Raw genomic sequence first — 20,458 nt, 5'->3', positions numbered from 1 at the left:
CAGGGACAAAAACAATGAACTCTCATCTGTCGCTTGCAGCGAGGGGAGCGTGGGAGCAAAGGAGGTGGGGAGGAAGTTGACTGATAGGGGTGAGGTCTGTGGAAGAGGCAGCAGGAGCCTGGAAGATGAACTGAAACAGTTCAAAGTGTATTATGTGCCAGAAGCAGCAGAGAATTTATTGGTTTACTTAGATTGGAAAACAAGATGGAGACAGCGACGAGAGAAAACAAGCCAAGGAGCAGAAACTGGGAGCGGAGCCACGGCATTAAAGAGGAATTGAACCATCTTAAATTGTACTCTGTCAAAGATTTTGTTGGTTTTCCTCAATCAGGGGCAAGATAGAGATGTCTGAGCGCGCACAGAGCCGGCCTGGACGAAGTAAACACTGATGCACTCTTAAATTCACTTCCATCTCTTTCATCTCAGTCACCAACTGGACTTTTTCATACAGAGAAACGTTAAAAGAGGCTCCTGTGGAGGAGCTGCAGAACAGCTTTTTAGCTGTAAACACAGAGGAGGAAGTCCCGCTCCAATAACCTGACTGGACAAAACGACAAACAAAAACTGGGGGGAAAAAAAGCAAAATTTGTGGTTTATTCAGCAACATTTCAACATCTTCTGGTTTCAAGTCTTTAAGTGCCAAAAATCCAATTCTGCTGATTTAAGCTAAAGAAATAATTGCTGCATTAAAGCCCAGCTTGGTGACTTAGAAGACTTTCGGTTTCTGCTTTCATTGTGTTATTTCTTTTCTTTCATAACATCATTTCACTTCTTCACATTACTCTGGATTACAGCTGATCTCCATGTGTGTGTTTCGATGAATTACTGTAAACAGGGTACATTTATTGGAACAATTCAGAACAGCTGTGTTGTTGCAGCTGTTGGTCAAGTTTTCCCTCTGTACTGTCTGTGGAGACTCGTACCTGCAGTTTGACGGCGATGACCACAGACGTGAGGTCTTTATCCAGCTCCTTCAGCATGATCAGCTTCTTCAGAGTCAGGTTGAACAACCTGTGAGGAAGCACAAACAGGACTTTGATTAGAAGATATTACACACAGACATAAAATACTATGAGATGAGATGTTTTATGATATAATGACTAAGTGTTTACAAGCTATAAAGTATCTGAACGAGCACAGCAACTAATCTAAGACGATATACGGCCTCATATCCAGATAATGATATAAAATGTCATCTCGTCATGGGCTCAAAACTCTCTCGTAACTCCGGTGATGTGCCACCAACTCTCATCTCCACTTCTGACTCTCCAGCAGACCAGCGAGCGAAAAGAAGCTAAACAAAATGAGCGACATCTGAAGAGGCTTTTAGTGCAGCTTTGTGTTTTATCTGATGACAAGCTGTTACGGAAAGATTCAACTTGGCCGACGACGGGACTGAAAATGGTTTGCTATTTTTGTCAAAAGTGTCCAACAGAAGCCAGCGCTTACGTCAGCGCACACAAACACACAGATCACACAAATCGTACCGGATTTGACAGCCGCAGAACAAGCAAGAGCGATTCGAACCTCGGCGACACGTTTCTTACAGCTCAGCACACAAGAACAGCAGCGCCATAAACACACGTAAAGAAAGGTCTGGACTGCTCAGAAACACAGACAGACACAAAAGGCGAGAGGGAACTGATATGAAAACAGAGAAAAGACACAGACGCACACCCAAACATCAGCTGTGCAGCCAGAGGTCAGTCTGTTCAATAATTCATCTTCAGGGCTTTAGAGACAGAAAGTAAACCACTAAAATAGACCTGCTGGGGCTGCCGGGGGGCGAGTCATAAAGATAGAAAGGGAAACAAAAGGAAAAGCACAAAGACGGAATATAATGTCGAAGAATGAAACAGACAGGCTGACAAAGCACCAGAGAGAGAGAGAGAGACAGAGATGGAGGGAAAAAAATGACAAATAAGAAACGGAGATGTAAAGACAGCCATGAACGCAGAAAGGAGGAAACAATCGAGCAGTCAGACAATGAAGACGGAGAGATCTGAGGTCTGCGGATGACAGACGCTGACGAGATGTGCTGATAAAAAGATGAAAAAAGGAAAAAACCGTCTGACATTGTGAAGATAAAAAAGAAAAAGGGCCTGTTTTTCCATGAGGAGAGGAAAACGCAGGATGATGCTGTAAATTGGGTTTATCATGTCGGATGTCTGTGAAGTAAATCTTGTATTTCGTGTACAAGATCTAAACAATTTAAAAAGGCCAAAGTCAGCACCGACAGAAGCTCCTCTCTCCCACTGAAACGACTGCGCCTGAAACGCCTCGTCGGTAGTCCCCCCTTTAATTCAGTGACTTTGTGACATCACACTGCGTCGCCATGTCACACATGTGTACAATTATATACCGAGATTCACGGTAGAACTGAAGATACCTGGAGCCTGAAAACACGACAGAGCTGATCGGAGACACGGTTAGCTGGCCCAGGCATGTGTGTTCTGACCAATCAGGGCAGACTAGGTATTCAGGAGGGGGACCTTAAAGAGACAGGAGCTAAACCTGCTAAGCATGCAAACCTAATCCAGTAATAACCCTGAAAATGAGCATTGTGTGTCTCCTTTGATCGATTAGTTGACAATTATTTAATGATAGATATTTGCAGGTTCCAACTTCTGTAGCTGCTCCTTAGCAAGTTAGCTCAGTTAGCAATGCAGCTAGCAGTGTGGACCAGGAGAGTGTTAGCACAGGAGATTTGGACCAGGACAGGTGAGGGCTAGCTGCTTAGCATGCTAACTTCATTAGATATCTCTGTAATACAGCACACAGACGTCATCACGTTTTTGTTTTTTCTTTATTACATGTTGCATCTAGAAATGTGAAGATTTGCTGCCTGTCTGTGTCGTTTATTACAGTAAATGAAGATTTGTTGCGTTTTGGTCTGTTGATTGGACAACAAAAGCAATTTGTAGATGTAACTTTAGGCTCCGAGTAATTGTGATAAGCATTTTTCAGAGATTCTGAAAATACGACACCAAGCAATGAATTGATTACCTGAGGAGGCAATCAGCAGATTAAACTGATTGGGAAATGATCATTAGTTGCAGCTTTATATAACAAAAAAGACCCACTTCCAACCGTACACTGACTCTTGTGGAGGTCGGACCTCCAGTCACATAATAAAATCAATTCCACATGAGTCAGTGGAAAACAATAGCAGAAAAAAGCAACACAATCAATACCAATCACAATCGCCATGGCTCTACACAGATCAATAGTCCAGGCAGCTAGAAACAAGTGCTGGAACAGAAGCGGTCGAACTTCTAATGCAACCTTTAACGACAACTACAAAGATTAAAGGCAGACAGAGTGGACAGAGAAACTGCGTCCCCTCTCATCTCACCTGGGCCGTCCTCCAAATCCAGCCCACTTCCTGCCTTTCATCTTTCCCCCTCTGCGCTCACATCCCGACACTGAAAACCGGACAAGTGGCCCGGATGGTCTGACGCAAACCACCGTTAGCGCACACAGCCTTTCTCCTCCTCGCTCCCGGCAGCTTTCTGCGCCAGATCAAAGTGTCCAGTAGTGGCTGAAGCTATGAATAAAAACAAATCAATGTCTTTTTTTTTCTTTGCAGGTCGAGTGCAGCTTCTGCTTACACCTGCTGGATCTGGAGTGGAGCGAATCAGGGTGGAGAGGAGGCACAAGAGGGGCCGGGTGCCAGAGGTCGATTAGGGAGGAGGCTGAAGCACCTGAGGCAAAGCCATTAGGGAGGCAAAGAGGGGAAAATGGGTGAGGGAGGACGGGACAGTCTGACTGTGTGCCCATCTATCTTTAAACTAAAAGGATTTCTCATAAAACAACCAGAGGCTGAAAGAAGACAGTGTTTGGCATTGTTGCTTAAAATTGCCTAAATTTTCAACCAATTATCAAAAAATGCTGCAGATCAATTGGTTTCCACCTTGAATCACACCACCTGATTCCCCAAACTGTTTCTTGCTTCTATTCTGTCCTTCTGGATCCCTTTAAACTGTGACACAGCGTTCAGGGGGAGGAATCTAAAAAAAGACAGATGTCAGTCGGTGAACACCATCGCTCTGTACCTCCTCCGAAGCCCTTTCCCCTCAACGGCGCGATCAATCACAGAGCCGACGAGACAGTAAATGTTTATGACACCGCCGGGGCCTCCATCATCGGACATCAAAAGCTGGGTTATAGCTCGCGGAGTGTCCTAGAGCTCCTCGAACAAAAGATTACTATGGCTCAAACTCAAACGTTCGAGCTGAGGAGCTTCTCAGTTTAATGCAGTAATGAGCAGAACTTGAGTCTCTTAATCAATCGCTCGATCGTGTGACGCAACATCTGGACAAAATCCAAATTTCCCTTGAGATAAAGTTTCAGTAAATACCCAGGGCGAGCTCCTTTGTTGCTCAGTAAATGGGTCTAACTACCAGAGGGGTTTCTGCATTACAGCGTCTGTGCCCCTTTGAAACACAAGCCTTCTATTAAGCATCAGGCTGAATCTAGGTTTTATTTGTCGATCAACTGATAGAAAAACTGGTAGAAAATTTGTTGCCAATAATGGATTCATCATTTAAAGCAAAACTTTCAAACATTTGCCTTTTCCAGCTTCTTAAATGTGAGAATTCGCTGCTTTGTTGTTGAAGTTGAAGACATCTTTTCGGCCTCTGGGTACGAAATGAATCAGTATATCACAAAATCATAGATAATGACAATAAAACCGCTTTTTAAACACAGGAAGCAGCTGATAACAGAAGAATAATTATCCACACAATGACTAATGTGAAAAAAGTGGGAAGAAGAATGCTTCTGTTTTTATTCATTTCCAACTCTTCTCTCACAGGGATATTGCCACTACACTTCGCCGGTGCCCCCTGCACTCTTTACTTAACGACTGTAAATCCCTCTGGACGAGACAATCATCCAAACGCTTTCAAAAACACACACACGGCTCCTGCCTCGACTGCCACACAGCCACAGTTCTTCACTGTCACCATATCTGACGAAGGGGGAATCACACGGTAAAGGTCAAAACAGTCCGTCTGCCGCGAACGCTTCCTCTCCGGTGCAGTTCTCACTTTTCTGCTCCGTCTCCTCGACAGCCCGTCACTACGATTTAACAGTCGCCGCACGTTATTAACAATCTGACAGAAGAAGAGACAGGAGCGAAGGGAAACACACCAGCGTGTGATATGACGAGGAGCCTGAGCAGAGATCAGTCAAACAACACCTTTGGTTGCACGGTAAAAGAAGGGAAAGAAATGGGAGCATGGCGTCGTTTTTTTCCCTCACATAAACTAATTATAGGCTGCGATTCACAAATGGAAAAATAACAACAAAACCAATTTGTCTTTGAGGGAGTCGAGCTGAGCCAGAGGCTGGATTAATTCCCAACTGGATCCAAATCTCTTGGAGGCAAATCTGTTGATAACTGGCCTCCGGCTCGACAAAATGACAAATGTCAAACAGGCGGCCATGTTTTTGTAAATATATTAATTTCAACAGTTCTATTAGAAGCGATGATGTCTGATTCTGTTTTCATCTTCCTCGACTTTTCTCTCTTCACTGCAAAGCCAGAGGACAAACATTTAAAGTACTCTACAAATAAAAGGTGAGCTCTGAGTGTATATTCAAGAAGACACAAGATATATATATATAAAACATGGATATAAGCCAACCTACGACTAATTATTATTCCCAGAATCAAATCATTTTTCTACAATCACGCTTTCTAAAGAACAATCCAGCCTCAAAATACTCAGGTACTCAGTTTACTCTCATATAACAGGAAGAGAAGCAGCAAATCCTCAGTTGAGGAGCTCTCGCTATACGCACATATTCAAAAGCAGGCATCATTAAAGGATAGGGGTGTGACGATACACTCAGCTCACGAGACGAGACGAGACGCGAGATTGGGTTCACGAGATCGAGACGAGACGAGATTTTAGGAAAACCACAATGACAAAATATATGACTGGACCAACAGACTTTTATTTTACTGAGTTGCACAAGCATTTTGAAATGTTTTATTATAACTTGCATGCACCAAGTATTAAAGGTAACAACATGCTGCAACTACACAGTCATGTTCTTTTAACTGTTAATAAACTTATTCTTTCACAAATTGAAACTAGAACTAAAATTCCCCACTGTATCTGTTTGCAATATTCGTGAGGATTGCAGTCTTTGTGTTGGCCACAGTGGTGGAATCTCCATCATTTGGTGTCATGTTCTGTTCAATCATGCTCTTAAGTGGCACAATGAGAGACACTGTGGGACTCCTCTCCTCACACAACACTGTGGTGGCTGTCTTCAAAGGATGCAGCAGCTTCACAAGGTCTTCAGCATCTCTGACATCGCAGCTGTCAAGTGTATCAATACTTCGGGCGTTTTGTCTTATCTCTGGGCTGGTGAGAGCTGCTGCTATGGCAGCTTGCTGCTCAAGGTAACGAGCCAGCATATCCAACGTGCTGTTCCATCGCGTAGTAACGTCCATGATTAACTTATGTGATGGTAATTGTAGCTGTTTCTGCTTGGACATTAACACCGCGGTAGCCGTTGAACTCCGATGAAAAAAAGCAGCCACACGTCTCACCCGCCCGAGCAAACGAGCAACGCGGGGAACACCGAGGCCAGCTTGGGTTGCAAGATTTATAGTGTGCGCGAAACACTTAATGTGCGGCTTCAATCCCGCCTCGCGCACGGCCACATCCATATTACGTGCATTGTCAGTAACAACAGCGATGCCGTGGTTGGGTTTTTTAAGCTCCCAGTCAGTAACAGCTGTCTGTAAAACCTCAGCTATGTTTGCCCCTGTGTGGGACTCGAAAAGTGGGCGAGTCTGTAGTACAACACTTTGTATTTCCCAGTCATTGTTGATTGTGTGGGCTGTAATTGTGATGTAGCTTTGCGTACCTCTCGATGTCCAGCCGTCCGTTGTTATGGCGATGCTTTCTGCATCTTTCAGGACCTGTACAACCTTGCTCTTGGACTCTTCATAGAGGTTCGGGATCACTGTGCGGGTAAAATGCGTGCGTGATGGGATGTTGTACTTCGGTTCTAGTGTGTGGATGAGTCGCCGAAATCCTTGATTTTCTACCACAGAAAATGGCCTCATATCTGCTGCGATAAAAACACCTATGTCTCTTGTTATTGTTGTGGCTCTGGCGCTTGACTGTGGAAGTTGAGGTCCGAATGCATTTGTCAGCGTCGTCTGGCCTGTTAGTGTTTTCTTCACAGGTGCAGAAGCTGATTTGAGTACCGAGCTGTGGTGGTGCTGCATATGACTCCGCATCGTGCTCGTATTACCCGCGGTGTACGGCATTATTTTCATACAATGTTTGCATATTGTCTGTGTTTTATCAGTCACTCTACTGCCATTTATCATTTCCGCCGGGTACCCAAAATGCTGCCAAACAGACGATTTAAAAGTGGCGGGGGCATCTTCAATGGTCATACCGGTATTTTCCGACGTCATTCTGGCTGCTTGCTGTTTCCCCTCCTTCTCCTCCTCTTCTTCTTTTCCTTCTCCTTCTTTAGGTTCTGGCAGGCTAGACGTAGCAAATGCGCATTACTTCCCCCACAGGTCACAAGTAGAAGCACAGCCAGTCAAAATTCTCTGGTAGAAGCAGAGCCAGCTTCTCTGGTAGAGGTACAGGGGTAGAGGTTTGCATAGCTCACAAATCTCGCGAGACAGATTTTTAACGCGACGAGAAATATCGTCGAGTTTAATCTCGCGAGATCTCGTGGCACGAGATCTCGTCACACCCCTATTAAAGGATAATGCTGCTTTTCTTATTCTTTATATATTTCATATTGTCAACAAATCCCATGAAAAGACCAAAATCAACCAATGTATTAATCCCTCTCTCTCAGTTTAGTGACGTTCAAGGCATAAATCTACATAAACACCTTAAAAAAGGAGAAGTACTTCCCTAAACTGTACTGTGCCACTGTAATTTTTCGCGAACATCACTCCAACAGAGGTAAACAGTGCTTCTGTTGGGGACTTCAGTGGCAGATTAATACACATCTGTTAATCTAATGATTATCTCCAGCAGCAGGATGGTTATAGATGATTAATTTGATTGTCTTATCTCTCGTTCTGTAAAAAACATCAAAACATTCTGAAAACGCCTGATCAGATTATCAACAGCCCAAAAATCCCCGAATATTTAATGCGCTATTGTGTGAGATGAAGATCAGCAGCAACATCTCACATTTTTAAACCTAGAACAGAAACAATTTGTCATTTTGGCTTGAAAAAAGATGATATGGTGACAAAAATGCATCACAATGTGGCATCACAGTCACTGTGATGGTGAAACATGTTGCTCAGTGCTGCTCAACAATGAATCTCTAGAGCAGATCAGACTTTGACTACACAGACGTTACTTGCTCATAAGATCGATTTAAAGGTACTTTTGGTCTTTAAATTGCATTTGTTGACAAAAAGGGAAACTAAAGCCGACCTCAGCCTTTAAGACCTGGGCTTCAATAAAACGGTAGGTAGAGCGGATGTGCGATCGAGCAGGGTGGGGTGCTCAGGAACTCGTGTTCGGTTAAGGTGCAAAGTAGTAATTACTCAAAAGTGGACGTCTGAAACTTCCTGACAGTCATTTTGTGGCCTGGTACAGGCAGCCCCACCCTTCTGACACATGCTGAGGTTTCAGCAAACTGTAAGAAGTCACAGAAGATGCTGTTTGAGAGGGTTTTCGTCCTTCCTTTTATCGGCTGAAAGGAGGAGCAGCTTTTCCAGCTACGGCTGCGCTCGACATCACATGATCAATAACACACAGAGAGGCGCGCACAGATCGCCCCCGCTGTTTTAAACTGCACTATCGACAGCGTCTGGACCGGGGCTGCGGCCGCCACAAGTGAACGTTAAAGTCAAAAGTGGAAGTGCCTCCAGTTGCACTTCCTCAAATGGCTGCTGGTTCCAAAATACATTCCCCTACTGGGACAAATGCACAACTTGTCAACACATTGTTCCTTGCAACACAGTAGTTTCGCTTCTTCAATGTGTTTCTTGGCCGTTGTACAAACTTGAGTTCCAGTGAAGAGCAGATTTGGGTTGTGCAGCACTTGGGTTGGGTGTGTTTGATCGATACGCGTCTCAACCCGACCCGGCGGCTAAAATCATATTTCTTTTCTTCTTCTATGGCTTCAAATAGCTGGCAAGGTGACAACGACGGGCAAACCAAGGTCCCAGTCCTGCGGTCACTGGATATTATGTTATAAAAGACAAGAAAGACTTCTGTGTGTAGGGGGAGAAACAGTGTGTTTGTGTTCCGAGTGCATCAATTTGTCATAGTAAAGCCTTCGTGGTTCCACAAGACGAACTGTCAAACTTCCAGTCTGACTCACCACCGCTAAACAAGTCTTTAACGCCGCTGGGTTGATAAGTGCCTTGTGTTTTCCAAGCAGTCGCTGCCATTTCTTTTGTTTATCCGCTGAAGGTAAGGAGGCATGGGTGGATGACAGGAGGGAGCTGACGGAGGCAGAGAGCGGCTCAATATTGTCTGTGGGAAGACTGACCTCTGGCATTCTGGAAAGGCCAGTCTCTGAATAAGCGCGTCTGTCAGAGTAGTCACACAAACACACAAAACAAGCCAGGAGACGCAATCAAATATCAAACTACTTGAAGGGAAAGTTGATGTTGGAGCACAAACATAGCAGATAACGTGACCGTTGTGATAAATGTTGAATGATATTTGGTCTAAAATGGAAAGAATATAACTTTCGATTTTCAAGAGCCGTAAGTGACCTCTTCCTGAACCCCACAGTGACGGGCAATGTGACCAGATTTGCTCTCCTGAATTGAGGCTTCTCCAGAGGAAACATTGGTGTGCTGAATGAAGGGTAAACGGAAAATATAAAAACTAACGACACTAAGAAACTGTGTCATTGGTTGCAGCTCTGTTCTCTGTTAATCAACAGATTAATCTGCAATGGAAATGAACATTAATGGTCCTCAGAGGATGAATCTTCCCAACTTTGGTTTGCCTCAAGACTTTTCCGTAAGTGCCAGTACCTCAAAATTTAATAATTTGCAACTCATCAAAGCTCATCACAATTTCCAAGATCCCAAAATCACCTCTCATTGCTTCTTTCGTCCATTCAAATGATTGACTGAATATGAAAATATCTGTCAATTGTCTCTGGACTGATGAATTGTTGTGGCTCTAGTTCCCCGATGGAGCATCCTGATACCTCTGACAATCCCACAACTTTTTCTCGAGCGCCGTGAGGTCGACATTTGTGCTTTTCAAAAAGGAACACCTCGACAACTATAGGATGGATTTTGTTCCATGTCGATCATGTTCCCCTCGGGATCAGCTGTGAACACTCCGGTGACTCTGTTATCAGATCAAAGTTTGAACTCTTCCAATACCCAACGCATGAAAAATTAATTACATCCCTATAATTTGCGCTGAGCGGCAGTTAACAATTAACATGGTCTCACTTTGAGCTGAAAATGTGCTGCAAAGCAGAAAGAAAAGCGGCAAATCCCCCAGAAAAGCAGAAAAATTCTTGGCATTTTTTGGCTCGGAGAACAACTCCAGTGATTACGATGATTATGCCGAGCGAGCTAATCCATTAACTGTCGAATCACTTCAGCGCCAGATTAGTTCAAAACTACAGCGGGAGTCCTGCCAGCCGACACAAAGACTGCCATGATTTCCAGACGATGGGAATGAATATGGATGAGGCGTTTAAAAGCGGAAAAAAAAAAACCGTCAGGATGTGCTCAAAAGGGGATTTTAGACGAATGAGTGTGTATGTCTACATGTTTAATCGCCTGTGGCTTTAAGAAGAAGCTGCCTATGGTTCCCTTGACGACGGGCTGTCATGGGAGGCGTGACCTTGCCATGTCATACAGGCAGAACAACATGTTAAGTACACAGTAGAGCGGGAAAACAGGCCTTGGTCGACCTTCACGCCATGTTCTCATTTATTTTCTTCCCGAGGCCTCCTTACCTGCCTCCCTCCCTCCCTAACACCTCCCTTCAACACCTTCCCTCTTCCTCTTCCTCTTCTTGTCATCAGTGCCTTGTCGCCTCCCTTATTTAAGGACGTATATCGTCTCTCCCTTACACAACGGTAACTTAACTCCTTCCCCCCCCTCGGTGGCGCCTGCTGCGCCCCACCTCCTCCCTTAAGTAATGCAGTGGCGTCCCCTCCTCACTTCGGTAATTGTGATCAATGGCGGCACCGGTGCTGCCGCTGACAGAAAGAGTAAGAGCCTCACCCTCCTTCTTTATTAGCTTCTGCTTTCTCCGCTCTTCCAAACTCATTATCATTCCATAACATGGATTAGTCTGACACTGACACACACACACACACAGCCCCGCTCCTCATTTTGGACACACACACACACACACACACACACACACACACACACACACACACACACACACCTTGTGAGATCCAGTATCTTCAACAACAATCTGAACAGACACAGATGTTGAAAATGTGTCTGGTACATTTAAGGCCAGTGAATTTGAAACGACTGACACAATGAAATTAAAAAGGAGTGCTATGGAGCTTTGGAAAAGAAGGCATACCTTAAAGGCAGCACACACGCAGGCAAATTTACACTAAACACACAAACAGGAAGATGCAAAACTGGCTCGGCAAACAATTACACCTGCTGGCCAAGCCGACGGTTACACAAACACACACGGGGATGTGTGTGTTTGAGTGTAAAGCGGTAAAGTCAGCCAGACCCCTTTTCACCCCCACCCTTCGTCCAATTACTTGCCACCCTTCAGGAGTCACTTTGATCCGGGTAGATTTTATTGGCGAGCTTAGTTGGCTTCACACGGACACACACACTCAAACACACTCGTACGTGCAAACACACACACACACAAACTGTCCACAACATTGACAAAAAGGACAAAGTTTTCACAGTATTCAAAACCCTGAAAACCAGATGACCCAACGCAAACTTTGGACTTTGATCGTTGTGTGTGTTTGAGTGTGTGTGTGTGTGTGTGTGTGTTTGTGTGTGTGCGTGTGTGCGTGCGTGTTTGTGTGAGTTTTCCAAGTGAGGAGGTGGGACCCAATGTGGCTTAAAGCTGCACATGAGGGGGGTTTGATCCCGAGGTCCTCAATAAGCTTATCGGCAGTCACCACACACACACACACACACACACACACACACACACACACACAAAGACAAATATGCTCATACAAATTAACTTGTGCATGAAATCCAGAGCACACATATGCAGGCGCGGGCAAACACTGTTTAGAGTCAGAGAGGGAGAATGAGAAAGGATGGAAGGAAGAGAGAGAGTCAACAATATCTCGCAGTGTGGATGCTCAGAGGAAGCAAAAATAACAAGCGTTTGGTTCCTCACTAACAACATTCTTAAAATAGCTCTGGGCTGAGTGGAGACAGCCTGTAAAGATGTCAACAGTTTGGCACAGCAACGGCAGTGCTGAATCATTTTTTTATTTCTTTTTTTTTTTTCCCCTTCATCCTCTTGCTTTCATATTAAGAGGCAGAAAGGAGAAAATCCATCTGAGAAACACATCTCGAGCTCTCGTTGCTGCATGACGGGAGGTGCGACGGTGCAGCGCGAGAAACAAAAAATCGGTGAGGTGAAGCGACTTGGTTGGAGAAACCTCGGAGTGTGTGGCTGCTGTTTCTATATCCACAGTTGACCATGTAGTAAAGGGAGGAGTGGGAGCATGTTGTGCCTTATAGTAACACTTTAGACTCATTACAGCCTACAGATAGCAAAGTCATTAAAGTGCTACAGATGGTTTAGAGCTGCGGTCGTCTTCTGCTGTGGTCAAACAGACGTGTGTCAGGGTTGATTTTACTCCACTGTGCACAGACTGACTATATCGTTCTGTGATACAAACTGGTCATGGAAGAGATCGGTAGCCTTGCTATGGAGTCACTAGTGCATTTGGTCCCATTTGTCTTTTCTTAATTCTGTTTGTTTTGTTAATTACTTTTCAGAATGTTTTAAACATATGTTGTTTTTAATGACACCACAAATTACAAAAAGGTAATTTGCTCTGTGATCGGTATTGGCCGATACTGGATCTAGTTGTTGGTGAAAAACCCCCCAAAAAACCTTATCATGGGACCCTTCGCAAATATGTGGCACAGTGAAAAAAAATCAACAACATTTTCATTTATGTGGTGTGAGTCAAGGACTAACACTGGATGGAAACTGGCTCAGTAGGATGCAAGACAGCTACTGAGAAACATTCTGCCAATATGGAACAATAGAGCATGACCCTACACTGCAGACGCTGGGAAGATACTTGTACATTTTACTCATCTCATTGGCTGAACACCATCTTCAAGGTCACATGACCTCCCACAAGATTTTCACCACACTTCCCAGATTTTGCAGAGATGGAGACCTGCATCCACGAGCCACCACAGCGCTGAACACCTGAGCTTGCCTTTTTCTTTCTTTCTTTCTTTTTTTTAACCAAACCCCCTCCCACCATCTATATAGGAGCACAACCTGCAGCCCGCAGAGCAGAATGAGTCATAAAAGCTCTGCAGTCTGCTCTGCTTCTCATCCATGACCCACTGACAGCTCCGTGACAGCCAATGAGCTGCTGGACGGCGCGGAGAGGGGCGGGACAAGGCGTGGCATGGAGGTTGGGTTGCCAAGGCATCAATCATTGAGGAGAGAAATTGTGTTAAGTCTAGAGACGGCTACATGCACCGTGTGTGTGTAAGCGTAGGTGTGTATATATATATGGGCTATACCCCCTCTAGCCTGGCCTTATGTGTGTTTAGCATGCCGGTCACATCAGCAGGCAGACGCCACAGAGGCCGAGGCTTCCTCCCTCCACAGAGGTGCAGCAGACTACAGCTCCAGTAACATCAGAATGAATAGGCAATATGGCAAAGCAGTCTGGCAAACATCATTAGTGAGGGGAAAACAAGACGGAGCGTGGCCGTGTTGATGCATGACGGAGTGTAAATGTGTGTGTGTGAGAGAGGGAGAGAGAGAACGGATGCATTGAAAAGCGGTAACGTTGTGTGTCCTTGAAGTGAGCGTGAGTTCAAAGCAGGGTTCCGAATTCAAATCGAAACCTGATCGAAGTGAGACTTTGATTTCGACAAGTGAAATCGAGCGCAGTATCGACGACGCTGCAGACATTTCTGTTTGTCAGTTTAATAAAAGATTCCAAAATAAAAAAAACATGGATGTGATAAAACTTTGCAAACTACCCACACGAGCTCTCTCAACATTCAAAGATGAGGTACATGAAGCGACAGAACCTGCTTTCAGCAACCATCATCATCATCATCATCATCATCATACAACTCAATCATACATCATCGCACACCAAATGTTAAATAGAAGATTTCTCATCAGCTGACTCATCTAACCTTGTAGCGTAACAATCCGGCTGATCCGTGGGATGGAAGATCGAGATGAGTGTAGTGCTGTGACTCGGGTTGTGCCGCTCAGATGACGGACTTGAGTTTACAGTTTGACTTATAGATAAACACATTATTTGTTTTATTATTATTCCAAAGCAAATATCAGCTCCAAGTGGGAGGAACTGCGTTTAACGTCGTCTGACTCACAGAGTTAAAGATGATGTGGTTTCATTTGATGAGCAATTGGTTTGCAGAGGGAGCCACAGCTGCACCTGCATAGCAGTACTTTGGATTTCTTTCTTTTTTTTTATATATATATTTTTTTCTTCTGAGTCATTTTAAGAGACATGCCGCCTAAAATCAACTGCTGAATTATGAAGCGCTCACCAGCACATTGTTTTGCCTTAAACCCATTGATTTGTTACAGCTTTGTAAGGACATTTTGTAAAGGGTCTGTGCTTTATTTTTAAATCTAATCTAATTTATCTATTAAACACACAGTCTAGGTCAGCATCTAACATCTGCATGTGACAATAATTTCTATCATCTATCACTCGGTCAATAAGTCTATACATTACGTGAGAAAATTGTTAAAAGCGTCCAAAGCGACATCTTGAAGCTTCCTCATTCCTCCGACCAATGGTACAAAATCTAAAGACTCTGCGTTTATGATCATAAATGACAAATAAGAGCAGAAAATCATCAGGTTTAAGAAGCTAAAACCAGCAAATGTTTCAGTTTTTCGCTTGAAAAATGACTGAGACCCTTCATCAATAATATATTCAGTCATCCAGGTCATGGTGAAGCTAAGTGCTGCATCGTAGGCAGTTGGACTCATTTCAGTTTTTCCAAGAAACTGAAACACTTAAACTGAATATATCAACTACTAACAATAGCTGGTGACTATTCATCGCAGCTCAAGGTCAGAGAAGATTTGGTAGTCAGATTTTTTTCAAATGCATTTAATGCAAAAACATGAAGTTAAGCCTTTGGTTCTTGACATTTGAAAACGCGGGTTGGAAACTTTATTGATCGGATCCCGGTTTAGTTTTATTTATTTATTTATTTATTTTACAGCTTTCAACCACATCTCCTGGTTCTTGTCTGCATATTTTTTTCAGACAAGTGAGCTCCATAAAAAGCTTGCAAATGCCATTTATAAATATCACAAAATATGTACTTCTTAAAAAAGGTATAATACCGTCAAATTCATACTTTCAAACAAGTAGGGGGCAGCATATTGCCGGAGTACCTGCTAACTGCTGGGGACTGTAGCTGCCGTTAGCGAGTTAGCTCAGTTAACCGTGCAGCTAGAGATCTGGACTGGGAGCTCAGGCTGGTGCTAGCTGTTTAGCATGCTAACTCCAGTAGTCACTTCTGCAGTGACTTTGGCAGATCGTCAAAACTCTCACTTCACCTCATTCTGTTGATATTGTAGTTAAGTTTTCAATGTTTTAAACATTGCAGGTTTAACTTCATAGCCTCAACATGGACTGAAGAAGAAGCCCTTTACCTGCACAACACCGCCACAGCAAGCTCAGCAAGGTACGAGCCTGCAGAAGTGTTTAATGGGACTTGATGTAAAATAATTAATTTCTTATGGAATAGTTTAGCAAAGCAATTCTGATTTGTGTGCACGACCGCGCAGCTTCTACATATATTGAAGTCCCCAAACTGTGCTGATATCAGTATTCTGATGCCACCTCTCTCTCTCTCTCTCTCAGTGGCGGCGCTTTCTCATCAGAGTCGTGGGGGAAACCGCTGGATGATGTGCTGTGAGTCAACACACACACACACACACACACACACACACACACACACACTAACACAGCACGCAGCAACTTCCCGGCATATAATCATCCCCCCGGTTACAGTCAGTACAAGCTGGTTCCCGATTCAAATCTTATCAACGTTTGTCCAGACGGAGCGCAGAATCCAGCCCCTCGTGCCTGAGCACAGGGCGAGAGGCGAACAAACATGTAACACAGAGGAAGGTAATTGTGGGCTGATCAATATGCACGAATGCTTTACTACTCGCTCCGGCAGAGAGGAGACGGAGGGAGGCAGAGACACGGAGGGAGAGGATAAGAAAAGGGGAAGGAAGAGCGGCGGGAGAGCGGGGCCACAGGACGCTAATCCAGTAGCTTTTAATATACTGCGTATTGATCCGCGCCGCGTCAGTCCGGCTGGTTTAAGGAGCCAGAGACGCTCTGCCAGGCGGGTCGTGGTAAAATTGTAAACGCACAGCATTGATGTGCAATCAGTCATTTTTAGCTGCTGTTAACACAGATATTTCAGATTCACTGCAATAACATGCACCGGTAGGTTGGACAGAAGGAACACTTGGTGATGACTCCATCTGCATCAGTCTGTAGCTCAATCACTCCCCTGTGAACTCGCACAAAAACGCCTCAAATGTCAAGAAATTAATCGTCCCCTTAAGATAAACAAGATTTCTTTTTCTGAAAAATGCTCCTCGCTTCCTGTCCCTCTGATCACCTGCCCTCCTGTCCTCATGGTACGGTGATAATAGCTCTCCGCCTCACCTTGGCACACAAGGTGAGTCTGGATAAATAATAACGCGGCTGCCTTTCATCAGCTAATGGCTTCCAAAGAGACGTCGGCCCCTCGTCCTCCTAATCTTTCTGTCCTCGTCTGCTTTTCTTGTTGTTTTGAGTTTTTTTTTTTTGGTGCACGGGGAGCCTTTCATGGCAGTCTAGGAGAAGCGCTTTGTAAGTTTGAGGCTATAATTAAATGAACTGCGAGACGCGAGTGAAGCGAGGGGCCGCCGGGGCTACGGCGGGCGATAAAAGAGACGTTTGAGTTTTTCTGCCCCGAATATTCTGTCGAGGAAGATTAGATGTGAAATGAAGCCGAAGCCGTCAATCCAGCCCGTCTCTGTTCCTCATCTGTGACATTTCCCTTTTCCACGGTGTGTGTGGCTGTGTATATGAGTGTGTGCCAGCATTTGCAAACTGAATCTATTAATAATTTCCCTGACAGGAGCCCGACACTGTGCTGTAAACGTCTAAATAGACTTAAAAATCAATTTTGAAGGTGCATCAGAGGCTCTTCCAAACGTGGGTCACGTTCACCTCGACACTGCATTAGGGCCCGCTGGAAGTGTGTTTCTTCTGTGTGTGTGTGAAAATATGCTTCAGGCTCAGTGTCTCCCGCCTCGCCCCGTTTCTTATCTCCCCCAGTAACGCAAGCTGTCCACCACTGTCGGCCAACAAAAAGCAGCATCTCCCTCCTCCTGCCTCTCATCTCTCACCCGCTCCCCTTTCCCTTCTCTCGAGGCCTCTGTCCGCTTCTCCTGCGGCCGATCCGCGATTCTCCATCCTCTCCGTCTGTCACATCTGATAGCGTGTCCGTCTCATCACGCCGCCGCTTCTCCTTACGCTCCCTCTCTCCCTCCAACGCAGCCCGCGCCGCAGGATTCGTCTAATTGGTACGCCTTATTTCATTTCTTGAAACATTTTCAGTTCGATCCCCATCCTATGCCTCCATCTATCGTTCTCTGGCACAGAATTTGGATTGATTTTGTGTTATTCCAGTCCAGCCTGTCCTTCACATCCGTCTCCACTGATGATGCTCGTCAGGGCTCTGCCTTCTTTATACACAATTCAGTCTATGGAACTCAGATAATAAACGGCATCATTAGTATGATATGAATACCTTCTTTGTCGCTAACTAATAAAGTGATGGTTTGACCTGTAGCACAGTGAATGAAAACAGCAGCGTGAGGAGCGTTAAAGAACGACTGTGGCGTCCTCGTGGTCTGAAAAGGCCAAACGTCCCCCGGTTTCAGTTCCAGCTCAGGACTTTTGTCGCACGTCGCCGTTTGCTCTCTTCACGCGCTTCCCGTCCGTCTCTGCAGTCAGTAACAGAATAAAGCCACAAATCTGGAGAATTTATCAGAAAAAAATGAGACGTAAATCGCTACTGGAGGTTTTTATAGGTACTTTTCAGACCATCAGTTAGCAAATTGATTGATCAAATTGCGTCAAGATCGGGCGTCAACGATTATCGATTGAGACGCTCCCCGTCGGAGGTTCTAACCCTGCAAGCAACCCCCTTAAAAAAAATAATAAATGCACCGAATCACGATGTAAACGCTGCCAACTATAAGGGAAAAACATCTTATTTAAAAACCATAACAGAAACTCACATCGTTAAAAGTGCTGTGCCCTGGTTTGTTTTTTTTTGTTGTTTTTATTAACGACCCAGCGCTTTGCACGCCTCTGACATCAACCGTGCGAAGACGCTCGAGGCTGCCAAATATCAGCACAATCAGCTTACGAGATCGCAGAGGCTTCTGACCTCTGTGCAGCTAAGCATGCTTTTGGCTGGCACACACACACACACACACACACACACACAAACACACAAACTCTCACACATCCTTCTGCTCTTCCTCTCTGGCCTGCCTGCACCGATGTCGACTTCTGCTGCGATTCCTCTCCCACGCACACACGCACGCACGCACGCACGCACGCACGCACGTGTGTTTGCATTGATGAATAAGCACATGAGTCTGCCAGCACATGTGTGTGTGTGTGTGTGTGTGTGTGCGTACGTGTCACGCTGAGTGTGTGTGGGAGAAAGAGTTGGAGTGGGTGAGCGTAAATTGGCCTAAGTAGGTTACAGGTAATGCACAACATGGTGTGTGTGTGTGACACGCGGACAATATGTCCTATATGCATCAGTGAGCCTGCAGTATGTGGCTTTCCCGTACAGCTATAAAGGCGGTTAGTGTGTTTTCTGTGCTGTGACTCATATTAAATGTGAAGGCTGAGCAGCAGTGATTCCTTCATAGCGGCAGAAGAAAATATAGATGTACACACTAATGTGTGTATGTGAGGACCTCTTGCTCACCACAGTGCTCATCAGGACTGAATCCTGGCATGGCTCTTCGCTGTGTGCTCTTGCCCACAGCAGGGGAGCTATTTGAGCGTGTGACTGCACGTAGGTGGGTGGGCACTTCATTTTTTTTTCTCGATGTTGTTATACTGAGCCATCTAGTGCGCGTATCGGTGCGTGGGCGGCGGCTGCCTCGTTTTAGAAGGCGATGAGAGTTAAAAAGCAACGTGTGTGAGCATGTGTGTTTGTGAGCTTGCGAGCCATTAATCAAAATCCCTGGAGAAACTCAAAAAAAAAAATCTGTCCGGTTTTGACGGACAGATCGGTAGTTTCGGCTTTTAACGCCCGACGACAAATGAGGGTCGGCGCTGAGGAACTGCAGCGAGAAAAAAAAACAAACCTCAAAGCACATTCGCAGGGCGCAATGAGACGAGAGAGGTGGTGAGACAGGAAGGCAGCGGAGGGAAAACAGGTGAGAGAGAGAGGGAGGGCAAACATTACAGAGGTGTGCTGGCAAGAAAAGGCAAGTCACTCATGAGGCTGAAGAAATAAATAAATAAAGAAACATATACGAATGTGTGTGTTGCTGCGTGTTTCCCCTCGGGCTAGTGTTGCCATCTGCACAGTGACATGTAGCTCTGCTCTACATCTGGACTGGAGAAGAAAAAAAAATAAGAAACAGGCTCACCGATCACATTAATTTCCGCTACAAAACACGCAACCACACAGTCATACACTTATCAGTCCGTTACGTAACCCTCTGAACAAACGGCTCGCAGGGGGGAAAAAAAAACAAACAAAAAAACGCGAGGGTGAAAGTGTTTTTCTCAGCAGTGGTGACAAGTAGCACCCTGTGGCAGGAAGTCAATCTGTGACACAAAGAGGGGATCAAGAGGCAGGCTGATGCAGATCTTATGGTGCCTTCAAGACAAAAGCAAAAACGCAAAGCAGAAACCTAACGATGCTCAATAGCACTACATTTTATTCTATTTTTAACAAACTTGCTGCCAAAGATCAAATCTGGTAGGGACTTCCAAAGCCATTGTTTCTGTATTTCCAGAAAAGAGTACCTAAATCTCACACCACGCAGTGATTTCCACTTCAAAAACAGCAACAATTACACAACTTTAAAAGGGCAGAAACAATCGACGGATATGTTCCATTTCAGACTTTCAGGGACTTTCATGGGATGGAAAGTACTGGCTGTGTGACGATCATGTACTCCTTTGTCTTTGGCGAGAAAATCCC

General features: G+C 44.9%; 1 protein-coding gene across 3 annotated transcripts in view; it reads right to left on the bottom strand.

Moving 5' to 3' along the window:
• The window catches only part of LOC119027122 (phosphofurin acidic cluster sorting protein 1-like), a 66,802-nt gene that overhangs the window by 26,549 nt on the left and 19,795 nt on the right, over positions 1-20,458 (bottom strand). For all 3 annotated transcript variants that reach the window (XM_037112013.1, XM_037112014.1, XM_037112011.1), the window contains exon 2: positions 924-1,011. In XM_037112013.1, coding sequence (XP_036967908.1) covers positions 924-980 — 57 coding nt within the window. In that variant the 5' untranslated portion in view covers positions 981-1,011. The remainder of the gene's footprint in view (positions 1-923; positions 1,012-20,458) is intronic.

This window comes from Acanthopagrus latus, chromosome 10 (assembly GCF_904848185.1).
Source record: "Acanthopagrus latus isolate v.2019 chromosome 10, fAcaLat1.1, whole genome shotgun sequence".
Classification (NCBI taxonomy): Eukaryota; Metazoa; Chordata; class Actinopteri; order Spariformes; family Sparidae; genus Acanthopagrus; species Acanthopagrus latus.
The sequence above is the reverse complement of the archived record's forward strand: the minus strand, read 5'-3'. Positions and strand labels throughout refer to the sequence as shown.